The sequence below is a fragment of the Erinaceus europaeus genome, chromosome 13 (genome assembly GCF_950295315.1).
Source record: "Erinaceus europaeus chromosome 13, mEriEur2.1, whole genome shotgun sequence".
Classification (NCBI taxonomy): domain Eukaryota; kingdom Metazoa; phylum Chordata; class Mammalia; order Eulipotyphla; family Erinaceidae; genus Erinaceus; species Erinaceus europaeus.
Window position 1 is genome coordinate 66,111,311 of NC_080174.1, and position 13,098 is coordinate 66,124,408.

At 43.9% G+C, this 13,098-nt stretch overlaps 1 protein-coding gene across 6 annotated transcripts in view; it reads right to left on the bottom strand.

Moving 5' to 3' along the window:
- Positions 1-1,081: 1,081 nt before the first annotated feature.
- NFYC (nuclear transcription factor Y subunit gamma) overlaps positions 1,082-13,098 on the bottom strand; it is an 86,631-nt gene continuing 74,614 nt past the window's right edge. For 4 of the 6 annotated variants that reach the window (XM_060206137.1, XM_060206138.1, XM_016193877.2 and 1 more), the window contains exons 7-10: positions 10,867-11,025; positions 5,645-5,752; positions 2,422-2,481; positions 1,082-1,483 (exon numbers count right to left, since the gene is read on the bottom strand). In XM_060206137.1, coding sequence (XP_060062120.1) covers positions 1,364-1,483; positions 2,422-2,481; positions 5,645-5,752; positions 10,867-11,025 — 447 coding nt within the window. In that variant the 3' untranslated portion in view covers positions 1,082-1,363. Of the gene's footprint in view, positions 1,484-2,421; positions 2,482-5,644; positions 5,753-8,187; positions 8,324-10,866; positions 11,026-13,098 lie in introns of those variants that run through there. The other 2 variants (XM_060206139.1, XM_060206140.1) reach the window with 2 other exon arrangements.

Sequence of the window (13,098 nt, forward strand, 5' to 3'; positions counted from 1 at the left end):
ATGAAGAAATGGGAAACTTGTTCTATTTCCCCTGCCTCAATTAGTAGGAAGCAGGCCCTGGTTACTGAACCTTCTGACCAAACCAAAAACCAAAACCAAAAGGGTTTCAGCTGCCTTCAATGGCAGATGCCATGGCTCTGCTAATGGACATGACCAAAGCAGGCAGCTCAGAGTGCCATCTGTGCCAACACAGGGATGGAATGATTTACCCAGATCAGTGAAGGATAGAGAAAACTCTCATCATGAGAAGAGGCTCTTGACCGTCAACCAAGAAGAACACAGTTGAATTTGACCCAATGTTGTAGGCAGTCCAGGAGATAAGGCAGGCAGGCAGGCAGGCAAGCAGGCACCTCTAAGCAACGAACAGATTCTGATGAAGTTCATTTTAAAGTCCAGTTGAAAGACCTCAGTTTGAATCAGAGATGTCATTTAAGTCTTCTTACTTTTGGACACCCCCAGCTTCATAAGGGCCCCCCCCCATTCTTTCAGACACCCAATTTGAGGGCAGAAAACCTACCCAAACCTTTCCCAAGAGAACTGACCCTGTGAGTGCCCCCCAGACACAAAAACCCAGACTCCAAATTATCTAAAGTGAGATTTATTGCATTTCATGCAGTTTTAAGTCCATGCAGCAAAGAGACTAGTATAATTTTTAATGCATTTAAAAAATAAAATAGAAAAAAATGGGAGGTGCATAAAACTCTAGTCTCCTTGAGTCCATGGGAGAAAGAGGTGTGGGTATGAAACCATCCGCTTTCCGTGGTGAATGTGTTCATCTCTTAAATGCGTGTGATGTTTCCATGGCCTCCAGAGGCTAGACGCAAATGCACTGAGCTCTGGGGAAAGAGCAGGGGCATGGGGAGAAGACCGCTAGTCAAACAGAAGCTTTACATGTCCACCTAATTTAGTCTGAGGGCAGACTAATGGTGGCAAATCCTGGGGGATGCAGCTGTTCCAAGAATCAGGAACTAACACATACCCCTGAGATTTGCTTCTAAAAAGAAGTGGTGGTAAGAACCAAAAGCAGAAAAACATAGGAAATATTTCTTCAACCACACTCTTTAAGAAAATGCCATAAATATGTTATTTAATATTTTCATTTTATAGCATTGGACACATAGATCAACATATTGAAATATTGATTCCTTGGAGAAAAAAAAAGAAAAAAGAAAAGGAAATAAAAATATTGCATCTTTCTGTTGGAGAATCTCGACCCCCAGGTATGGGGTGTAGTGCACCAGAGTCCTAGCCCGCAGGAGGCGCTGAGGTCGGCCGGGCCCGCTGTGGAGGGAGGCTGTGCCCATCAGCTGGGCTGTATGGCAAAAACTGTGTTGGGTGTCCTTGACCTTGCCAGTTTGGGCCCTCAGTCTCCAGTCACCTGGGGGGTCTGGCCATCAGAGGGCTGGTTAGCTGACTGGATGAACATGGGTTGGGTGAGGTCCTGGCCAGCAGGCATGGTGACTTGCTGAATCTGGTAGAGCTGCTGTAAGGGGTAGAGAGAGGAAAATGAGGTCACCCCTAAAAGAACAGTATATGCAGCTTCCTAGAGTCTCGAGCTGGTTGGGGGTCCCAGATACCTTCTTCAGAATATCTCACTCGGGTTGAGACTACATCAAACTTGCATTTCCTATGTGGCCCCTGCCTAGAAAGTAAGTTAGGACAGTCAAGACCTGTGAGGTATGGAGAAAGCGTACACAAAGCCACTATGAGAAGTCAGGGCCAACTAGACACTTGGTTACTCAGGTGTCCCTAAAAGAGACCAGAAGACAAGACTGTCTGCCACAGGAGTCCTGGAATATACTCTTGGCACCTAGTGTTGGCAAAAGCCAGGGGTGGGTGATGCAAGCTTCTTTCCCTTTGAGCAGCAGAGAACACAACTTGTGGCTATCATTTTATCATGCGCTCAGGCATCTCTGAGACCTTAGTGTGAGGGAAGCAGTGGAGGGAAAACTAAGAGTCCTCTCTTGCATGGGTTAGAATCACTGAATTCCAGGCATTAAGCTCAAAGGGTCACATGTTCTCAGCCTTTCACCTAATCCACGCTATTAAATGAGGACATGGCTTAGAGAAAAAGTAGTTCTAGGGAGATAAACAGGAGACCTGCTTTCTATCCCTGACTCAGCAATGAACATGGGCAGGGTCCTTCCTATCTCTGTGGCTCAGTTTACTCACCTAAAAAAACAAGGATTTGAACTAAAAGTCTAAGGATATTTTCAGTTCCCAAGTCTGATGACTTCATCAGTATAAATCTAAAGAACAGGTGCCTTGACCTCAAGACTATTTGTTTTAATAATTTCTGTTCTCTCACTATTATTGTATTAGAGACAGGACAGTTGCCTTAACTGTGCAACATCTGCAGATATCAACAGCTTATCTCCACAATGCCTCCTTTTCTGCCCATGCCCACGCTGGATGTCCTACCTGTCCATCTGTGAACTGGCTGAACTGCTGCTGTCCTTGCTGGACCTCTGTCTGTGTGATCTGCAGGAAACAAAAGGCAGAGTGGGTGTGTCAGTACAGGATCTGGTCATCTGTCCCACTCTCCAGGAGAGGGTCCTGAAGATCAAATGAGACAGTGCAAACAAAGTGTCTGAGCGAAGTCTGGCACAGAACAGGAGCTTGATGAGTCACTGAAAAGCAAGGGATCCTCCCCACCTGCCAGCACTGATGATACCACATGTGAAGCACTAATACACGACACTTCTGTAATCATTTATCTCTCCCTCTCCCTCTCTCTCTCTTTTTTAATGCTGGAGATTAAATCCACACATGTGAGTCATGTGTTCTATCACTGACCTAAATACCCAGCCTAGCGATCATCAATTATCTCTCTAATGTCTTACCTTTCCCCAAGGTCTTATTGAGGTCTGAGGCTCAAGCCAAACAAAACACCTAGCTTCTAGGTTTTGACAGGGTACAGCATTTATGAAATTTAGGCAGAAACCCTAACAGTCTTTCAGACAGTGAAGTCACACTGTAAGAAAAAAAAGGGAGTGGGTGGGAGAAAGACTTTCAGAAAGAAAGGAAGAGAGAGAGAGAGAAAAGGAAAAAAGGCAAAGTAGCCAGTGGTCTCTTTCATTCTTGGAAGGTGGGCTCCAAACCAACCCATATCACCCAGATTATCTGAGTGGAATATGAAACACCCTGGCAAACAGGAGGCCTTGGCCCTGGCAGCCTTCATGGCAAACCTATGAAGTCCTTTTTCCGAGAAGGGTCACGTGCAGGTCTCTGGGCCAAGGGGGTGGAGTAGGGGAACAGAGCATGCACTTCAGATACGATGTAGGGATTTTAAAATAAATTTACTAACATGTAGAACTACACTCTGTAATGCCAACCGCTGGAGGCAGCTTGGCAGACTAACAAGACAACTGAAATGTGCTAGTAAGCCTGTGTATGTATGGAACATTTAACTAGTAATGTCCTCTGTGTACCATCTCCTCGAACCATCACAGCCAACATGCAAGGTAAGGACTATGCTCTCGAGTGACCTCACAGAGGCCAAAAATCAGCACCTGCCAGGGTTCCCTAAGGTTATAAGCAGTGAGAAGGGGTCAGGTGTGACAGGGCTTCATGACAGATTATTACTACTGTCCTCCTTCCTCCTCACACTAATCTTTCAATTACCTGAGGGCAGGAGCAAGTTCTGTCTTTACACCCCTCCCTCCCCCATAAAGTAAGTATTCATGAAATCTCACAGAATAAATGAATGACCTACAGACAAGTGGAAAATATTCTTCGCAGGTGAGATTCATCATGGCCTGCGGCCAGAAGGACAGCCATTCACACCAGCTGAGAAGACAATTCCATCTATCTTCAATGCACCTACATAGCTTACTCAGCATTCATTCAACAAATACTCACTGAGCACATACTAAGTGCCAGCTTGTCGCTATTATATGCTGTTGTTATGGAAACTCGGGTGACTTTCTGGTCACCCTTATCTTCCCCTATTTCCCTTTTTGTCTCCACCAGAATTTTTATGCCTGCACATAATTCCACAGCTCCCAGTAAACTCAACCTTTCTTTCCTTTTTTTAGACGAGGGTGAGAAATAAGGAGAGAGAAGAGCAGGCACACCATGGCACTACTTCACCACTCGTGAAGCTTTCCTTAATACAGGTGCTCCCAGGTGGTGGCCAGGAGCCTGAAGTTGACTCCTCGTGTGTGGTAAAGTGCTCACTCTGTCGGGTGAGCTATCTCCTAGCCTCTTCCATCTCTTTTCTGCACACCCAACTCTCCCCACTTTTTGGCCTCCAAATTGACCTCCAGGGAACTAAGAATTCTTCCTTCTCATTTCTCCCCATCCTCATGTATAAGAAGTGTGTGTGTGTGTGTGTGTGTGTGTGTGTGCGCGCGCGCACGCATCTGGTATAATGCACGTTACAATGCACAAGGATCAGAGTCAAGCCTCCAGTTCCCACCTGCAGGGGGAAGCTTCACAAGAGTGATGAAGCAGTGCTGAAGTTATATCTCTTCCTCCCCACCCTCCTTCATCTCCCCCTTTCCTCATATTCTCTCTGTCTCTATCGAAAATACATAAATACAAAAATAAAAAATATTAACAAGCTTTTGGATACTAGGCTAGCTCCTTACAAGCTTTAAACAAACAGAGAGACAGACAGACAGACAGGAATGGCAGGGGATACGGTTCAGTAGGTAGCCCCCCGTTAAATCCCTGGCATCACATATGCTAAAACAGAGTGATGAACTGGTTTCGGTCTTTACGTCATTAAAATGAATGCTTATTTAAAGTGAGAGTGGGAGGAAGGGGAAATCCAAGGGTGTGGCTAACCTTTCGATCTGACTGTGTGTTTGCTGGTGAGCCCCAAGGAAATTAGGAAAAAGTCCAAGTCCTCAGACAAGCCAAAGGACGGGTTTGGAATGGACATTTAATGATCTCAGAGACTACACGGAACTCAGAAGCCTTGCTTTTTGGCTCATTTCTCATCTTTTCCCAAATGAGATCTTTGGAGACTTGCTCTACAAACTTAGCTCTGTCACCATTGTCAATAGATACATCACTAGAAATGCAACTGTGCCAGACGGGTCCAGCTCTTAAACGATTGCTGCTTTTTTTGGGTCTGAGGTAATAAAATCCATTAACAGTGCCTCCCCTTGATCAGCAGCCCCCACCCCCTGAAAAATGATGCCCATGTCCTCAGCCCTTAAGCCCAGAGGGGCAGCCCCCTCTCAGGACCTATGGCTGCTCTCAGCCTTTATCAGCTAATGAGCATGAGACAAAACAAGGGGCAAAATCTGGCTGCAGGTACAGGAGGAGGTAACACCTAAGTAAGCTTTCCAAGGGGCAAAGAAGGTGCCAGAACCTAACAGCTTTTGGGATTTAAAGATGGAAACCCAGTCTGATCATGAGGCAGTTTGTCAAAATGTTTCCTCTGGCAGGCTTTCTCCAAACACCCTACAGACTTGCTCAGTATTTATGTCCCTTAAGACATACACCTTGAATTCAATCCTCCAATCATGCGCTTTCTGTGCCCTGGGCTGTAGAACAGATGTGCAGAGGTGTAGAAGCAGCTCTTTCTGAAGGCTGAGGTGCAGGGAGGGAGCTGTGTCCTAAGCATTCCTCTCTAGCCAGCAGCCAGCTCCTGCTGGTTCAGAGCTCAGGCCTGTATCTCTGGGGCACATACCTGTTGAGCATTGGTGGTGAGCGTCTGGATCTGACCCTGCACAACTTGGGTGCCTGATACAGGCTGGGCTAAGCGAATATACTGCAGCTGGCCGGCATTCAGCTGCACCTAGAGCACAGGCAGAGACAAACAGACCACAGAAGATTGAGTGCAGCCTCAACCAGGCAAACTTTCCATGACTAGAGATGGTGACTGTCCCCTACCTACCACCCCCAAATCGTACAAAGAGGCCTATACTGAAAAGTTCCTTTAAAATATATATATATAGTTAATTTTTCTTTTCTTTGTGTGTGTGTGTGTGTGTGTGTGTGTGTGTGTGTGTGTGTGTGTGTGTGTGTAATCAAATCCAGGGCCTCAGACATGTGGTCCACCACTGAGTTATATCCCTAGCTAAAAGACTTTTTTTATATGGTGGTTTAGAGGGTTGAACCTGGGACTTCAGAGCTTCAGACATGAAAGTTTTTTTCATAGCCATTATGCTAGTTCCTCCACTCAAGTTGTTTTGTTTGTTTTGTTTTGTTTTTAATAGAAGTATAAATTCATCGCTGGGGAAACAGCTGAACTGGTGGCAGAGCATCAGACTTTCCTGACAGACTTCCAGTTTGATCTCTGGCATAGTGCGTATGCACCAGAGTGGTGCTCTGGTTTGTGTGGGTGTCTCTCTCCTTGTAACAAATAAGATAAATCTTTAAAGAAATACACACATACATATACGAAACACTAAAATCTCTACTGCACAGTGACACAACTTAAAAAAAAAAAAAAGACAGGTTCTTTGGGTTTTAGAATTGTATGGCTGCAGGGCTGTAGAGACAGCATATGTTATGCAAATAACTGTCATTCCTGATGCTCTGAGCTCCCAGGTTCAGTCATCAGAATCATTAACCAAAGCTGAGCAGTGCCAAGATAAAACAAAAATTAATTTTTCTAGGGATGGTGAAATAGAGCACTTGGATAATGTGCTGCTTTGTCATGTGATAGACTCAGGTTCAAGCCCAACCCCCACCACACTGAAGGAAGCTTTGGTGCTGTGGTCTCTGTCTGCTTGCCTGTCCCCCCTTCCCCCCTTTCTCTCTTCTTGCCTATCTAAAAAAAAAAAATCCTGGTTGCATCCTTAATATTCAGTAGCTCTTACCATCTGTCCTTGCTCAGTTTCTCTCAGAATAAAAAATAAAATGTCTGTTAATGGGAGAGGGTGTGAGAGAGCCAGAGCATCACTCTGGCACATATAATGTTGGGGAATCAAACTAGGGACCTCTTGCTTGACCATTTCAACCTACAGGGCCACTTACTCTTTGAATTTTATTTCAAAGACAGCATGACAAAATTGGTGTGTTTGCACATTGAACATGCGCCTTTACCCACTCCATTCCCTTGCTTCCCTATTCCAGTTGCCTATTCCAGTATTAGCTGGTCTAATACTGAGAATTCCAGTGTCCACCAGCAAACCAAAACATGGCCGTCACTCCATGCCACAGCCCCAGTAGTGCTCAATCCCATGCCACACATCTTGGAAGGATAAGCTGGCCTATTTTACTATCTCTGTCCCCAAGAGCCAGAGGGTCTGTGGAACTTTCAGGATCCTGGTGTTCAGCACTAGCTTCTGGCCAAACACCTCCCCTGGGGAAACCGAATCAATAAACCTTTCACTGAAAACCCCATCATGGAAAACCAAAGCTACAAAAATGCCCTTAAGAGTCTCTCAAGCTTAAGATTAAGTCTCAGATAATACAATAATACCACATGCCGCATTTAATTGTGTGCTAAAAGCCTTAACTCAGGCTCTTAATGCTCCAGTGTACCATGACAGAATTAGTGCTTCAAGTGTGGGGATGAAGAGAAGACAAGGCAGTTATAACAGCAGAGAAGCTACAGAAGAAGTCAGCAGAGAGCTACAGACATTCACACTCAGGGATGGGAGTAAACGAGATTTCTGGAGGACTGGCAGGTTTGGTCTCTCCATCTGGGGGCCGAGTCTGCCTTTCTTAGGAGGCTGAGCTTACTACGTAAAACTGGCTAGTCATAACTCTGTTCTGGAACAAATCTTCCCCTTGCCTTCAAGAGCTACTTCACTGCAGGGAATTATACTTCCATGAGGAAAATGATAAGATAAAGCTATACATTCTTGCATGCAATGCTAAATCAAACTGTTTTTCTGAAATTTCAAAACTCAAAGCACATTTATTCAAAGAAAAACTAATTGAAGTTTTTGGTAAAACATTCCATGATTGTTCACCACATCATGAGAGACACAAAATTTAAACCTGTTGAGAATCTGGTTCAAAATACATAGGGGTGGTGGCACACCCAGTTTAGCACAGGCATTACCATGCACAAAGATTAGGGTTCAAAGCACCTAGTCCCAAAATGCAGGGTGTGGGGAGAGGGGCTTCTAGAATTGTGAAGCAGTACTGTCGGTATCTCTTCTCTCCTCCTCTCCTCTCAATTTTTCTCTAACCTATCAAAAAAAAAAGAGCGAGAGAGAGAGAGAGAGAGAGAGAGAGAGAGGGGTGGGTGGGTGTTGGTGCACCTGTTGAGCACATGTTACAATGTGCAAGGACATGGGTTTGAAACCCCAGACCTTATTTGCAAGGGGAAAGCTTTGCAAGTGGTGAAGGAGTGCTGCAGATGTCTGTCTCTCTCCCTATCATCCCCTTCCTTTTTGATTTTTAGCTGTCTCTATGAAATATATAAAGATAATTAAAAATATAATAAAAAAATAGGGCAAGATATTAGAACATGCCAGAGGAGCTCCCAAGAAAGAAGTTGTGATGGCAAGCCTAAATGTGCCACCTAATCCCATAATGTGGCTTCCAGACTACAAGTTTAAGTTGTTTTGGGGGATGAGGGCTAAAATGGAGGCTTGGGAAACTTCTGCTGAGACTGACAAGTGGTTAGTCCCAGAGTCAGGGAAGCTAAACTGACAAAGATTTTACATTCCCATATGGGAAAAGCTCTATGTAGAAACTCAATGTGATTGAAAAAGTGACAGTGAAATAGTTCCAAATGGTTTTTAGAAGCAAGAAACTCTTCTGTTGGGCTTATACTTAGAAACCTACTTTTCCCTCAGTCTCAAACAAGGACAGACCCAGGGACCCTCATATTATTTTTAAAGCATTAATTACAGAACAAATATGCCTACACTTTGGGTTTAGTTTCCTACTGGGAGGTCATCCTATTCTAAGTACTTTAACATGTTTAAGAATACACACTCCTGCAGAAGGTATCTGAACAGTGGAAACTGGTCCCAAACTCTGCAACAAATCTGTGCTAAAGTTCTGTATCCCAGAGAGTTCAAAACAATCAAATCAAAGTCGCTGCAGGGGCTGGAGAGACAGCTCACCAGGTAGTGCACATGCCTTACCGTGTATGTGCACAGCAGATTCAGTCGCAAGGGGAGGGAAGCTCTAAAGCTCTGCAGCCCCCCACCTCCATCTGAATGAAAAAGTGGACCAGGAACAATGAGGTCATGCCTGTGTAAAGCCCCAGCTCTACATATATGACTGAAAACACACACATACACAACACACACATACACAACATACTGCAAACTAGAGACTTTTCTCTTGCTTCCCTTTTTAAATTTCCTTCTTTGGTTTAAATGAACTTGTTTCAGAAATGAAAACTAGTGGCCAGAGAAACAGCTCAATTGCCCAACTGGTAGGACATGGAACTGCATTCACAAGGCTCATAGTTCAATCCTTAGCGATGTGCCAGAGTGGTGCAAAGGTTTCTTTCTTGCTCTCTCTCATATAAAACTAACTCATATGAAATATAAAAGTTTTTGTTGTTATTGTTGTTAATATTTATGGGGGTGGGTGGGCACAGAACATCACACCTTCATTCTGGCACATGTGGTGCTGAGGATTGAACTTTGGACCTCATGCTTAAGAGTCCACTGCTTTAATCACTGTGCTACCTCCCAGGCCTGAAATCTTCTTTGCCCTTTATTTAACAGGACAGAGAGAAATGGAGGTGGGGAGATGGAGAAGGAGAAAGAGACACACCTGCAGCACTGCTTCACTACTCACAGGGCTGCCCCCTCTTATAGATAGGGACCGGGGGGCTGAACCTTGTGAATGGTAACATGAGTGGTCAACTACCCAGACTCTCTGAAATAATTCTTTTCTTTTCTTTAACCAGAGCACTGATCAGCTCTAGCTTACGGTGGTGCAGGGGACTGGACCTGGAGCTTTTGAGCCTCAGGCATGAGTCTTTTTGCACAATCATTAAGCTATCTCCACCCCCCCCAATGCCCCGAAAAACATCTTAAAGGAAAAGTGAAAAAATATTCAAGAGAGGTCCTGGATTTGGTGACTGAAATAGTAAAGCAAGGCACCTGAAATTGATATCTCAATTGGGGGGGGGGGGGCAAGGGGGGAGTGTAGGTTGGGGGAGGGACAGAAAGACATACGTACTTCATTTTCCTAAACCTTGTCTTGGCCTATTGCTTTGTTAACTTAATAAGAACAATTCCAAAGACAGAGTTTGAGATACTTTCTGAATGTTTTTTTCCCCCAAAGAGGAAGTATTTAACCAAGTCCAGGTAAGTTTATCTGCCTACATTTCAGTTTCATTTATAATAGGCAGGACAAGGGCAACGATGTGTTTTATGTCATTCTCTTTCTACATATTTTGTATTAAAGTGACCAATGCACACAGATGGCAGGTACTGAGGTGAGGATATTTCTTCCAAAAGAACAAGTACAAGTTAAAACACCAACAAATCTAAGGAATGAAATCCCTCAAGGCATACAGGAAGCAGCAGTCCACAGTGCAGGAATGGATAAGTTAAAAGAAAGCCAAAAATATACTTTGCAGCAGGCTCCACCGGGAACTGACTCATGAATATGCAACAAGTGTATTTATGGCTTACCCTGTACACCTCCCTTACTTGCTTCTAACCAGAAGATAGGACTGCCTCACAGGGCCTTTGGAATAGTGGTTACAGGGATTTCTCTGTGTAAGAACAGTGAGGGTAAATTGAGCAGAGTTGCCCTGTAGTGGTGAACCTGAAGCCCTGAAAGTGAATTAAAGGAAAGCAGTCAAGTGAAGTAAGTTGTGGTCTGGAGTAATGGGAGTGTAGGTTTAAAAAGTGTGTGTGTGTGTGTGTGTGTGTGTGTGTGTGTGTGTGTGTGTGTGTGTGTGTGTGTGTGTGTGTGTGTGTGTGTTATCACATTGAACACAGCAGCATGCAAACCTAGGGTCAGGAAAGGGCTTACCGGAATCTGTTGGATCTCTCCTGTGTTTGTGATGATCTGCTGCATCACCTGCATAGTCTGTCCAGAGCCACTCTGGGTCTGCTGAGTTTGACCCTGTGGCTGGGCCTGGACAATCTGTACCTGCTGACCTTCTCCAACTTGCATGGTCACTGGTGTGGTCTGGAAAGAAGCAGCATGAGAAAGCTGATTGAGAACTGCCTCAGAGCCAGTAGGTTTTACCAAGGGCTATTACTGAGCAGCTAACTCATAGCCATTTCAACACCAAGACTATCAGTGAATCCATGGAACTCCATGGGGCTGAAGTACTGCTAATATTACAAAATGAAATCTGAGAAAGCCAACCAAATTTTCAGGCTGATAATGCAAAATATTTGCCCAGACCCCAAACAGCTCTATGCTTCAAATGCTACAGGTTTTCATAGCCCCATCAGTTATATTTAGGCACCCGTTCAAAAGAATTAAAAGCAAGCATGAGAGTTCACATGGGGAAGGGTCAAAATCAAGTCTTTAACAGGTGGATTTGGAGGTCAAACTAAATGAAAAATGAAGTCAGTATGATTTTACTAAGTCTAGGATGGTATGTTCCTTCTTGGGCATGCAACACATTGAAAGGAAAGAACAGGATTCTCTGCAGCTCTCATGAATCCCAACCGTGGCTTTCATCCCCATTCAAGCAGTTGAATGTCTCCAACACACACCAGCTAGCTACTCTGAATCACGGCAGTTTCCCACAGGAGATACAAACACTATTAAGACAAGAGACATTATTAAACATGCTTCTTTCTCTCTCTCATTTATTATTATTATTTTTTTAATTTAAAGGATTTTGTTCATTCTCCAAACAGGAATGTTGAAGTTTTACTAATTTAGAAGTTGGGGTGTGGGGGTAAATAGCATAGTGGTTATGCAAAGAGACTCTAGTGCCTGAGACTCCAAAGTCCCAGGTTCAACCCCCCACACCACCATAAGCCACAGCTGAGTAGTGCTCTGGTATTTCTCTCTGTTTCTCTCTCTCTCTGCATCTCTCTGAAAAATAAAATATTTTATTTAAAAAAAGTCGGGTATATCTAATAATCCTCAATTCTTCAAAACCAGCAGTTTTGTCAACTGTGGACAGCCTTCAGGTTACTAAATAACCAGTGATACTCATTCAACCGGAACTATTATGCTTCTCAGGAAAACACACAGCCACATCTCTTTGGAGAAGCCTTATATTCCAACTCCATTTGTGAGGCTCCCTGTTACAAGAAAAAAACAGAACAAAAAAAAAAAAAAAACCACCCAAGCGGAGGGCAAGATCAGGCGGCCATAAATGGCATACAAGGCTTTTGACCAATATGTTCCCATCTCTGGATTAAGACATGCATTTTAAATGAGTCTACCTCCAAGGGGCAGATTTTAATAAAGCAAGAATTTTAACTTTCTAGAAATAGAAAACTCAAACTTAAGGGAAGCCTATCTAATTAATGTACATGATTATTCATATTTTTGTCTATCATATACCTAGTACATTACAGCCTTATGAGACTTGTTCTTTGGAAGGCAATACAAGGGGGTAGATAGTATAATGGTTATACAAAGAGACTCTAGTGGCTGAGGTTCTGAAGTCCCAGGTTCAATCCCACCACTATAAGCCAGAGCAGTGCTCTGGTGGTGGTGGGGGAAGAGTGTAAGATTTGAACTGAACTGTCAAGAGTCAATAATTTTAAATCTCTAAAGACCATTCAACCCTATATGCAACCTTTATAGGTTACTTAGGGCAATGAGCTTTTGTAGTCATGGGCCCCTTGGAATATATCTAAAATAGACTTCCTAACTTCTTCCAACATAAAGACCCCAAATTTTATCTGGTATATTATTACCTTTAGGTTCCTGATTATTAAACAATTTGTTCTGCTTTATATCTTAATGCTTTTCAGACACCAAATTGCAGGTGCTACCATGACACCAACCTGACTTCCTTGGGCAGATGACCTCACCAATGTGTCCTAGAACCCCATTTCCCCAGAGCCCTGCCCCACTAGGGAAAAGATAGAAATAGGCTGGGAGTATGGATTGACCTGTCAACACCCATGTCTAGCAGAGAAGTAAGTACAGAAGACAGACCTCCCACCTTCTGCACCCCATAAAGATCTCTGGTCCATACTCCTAGAGGAAGGGGATGAGAAACGAACTCTGGTGGTGGGAATTGTATGGAATTGCACCCCTCTTATCCCACATATTAAATCACTA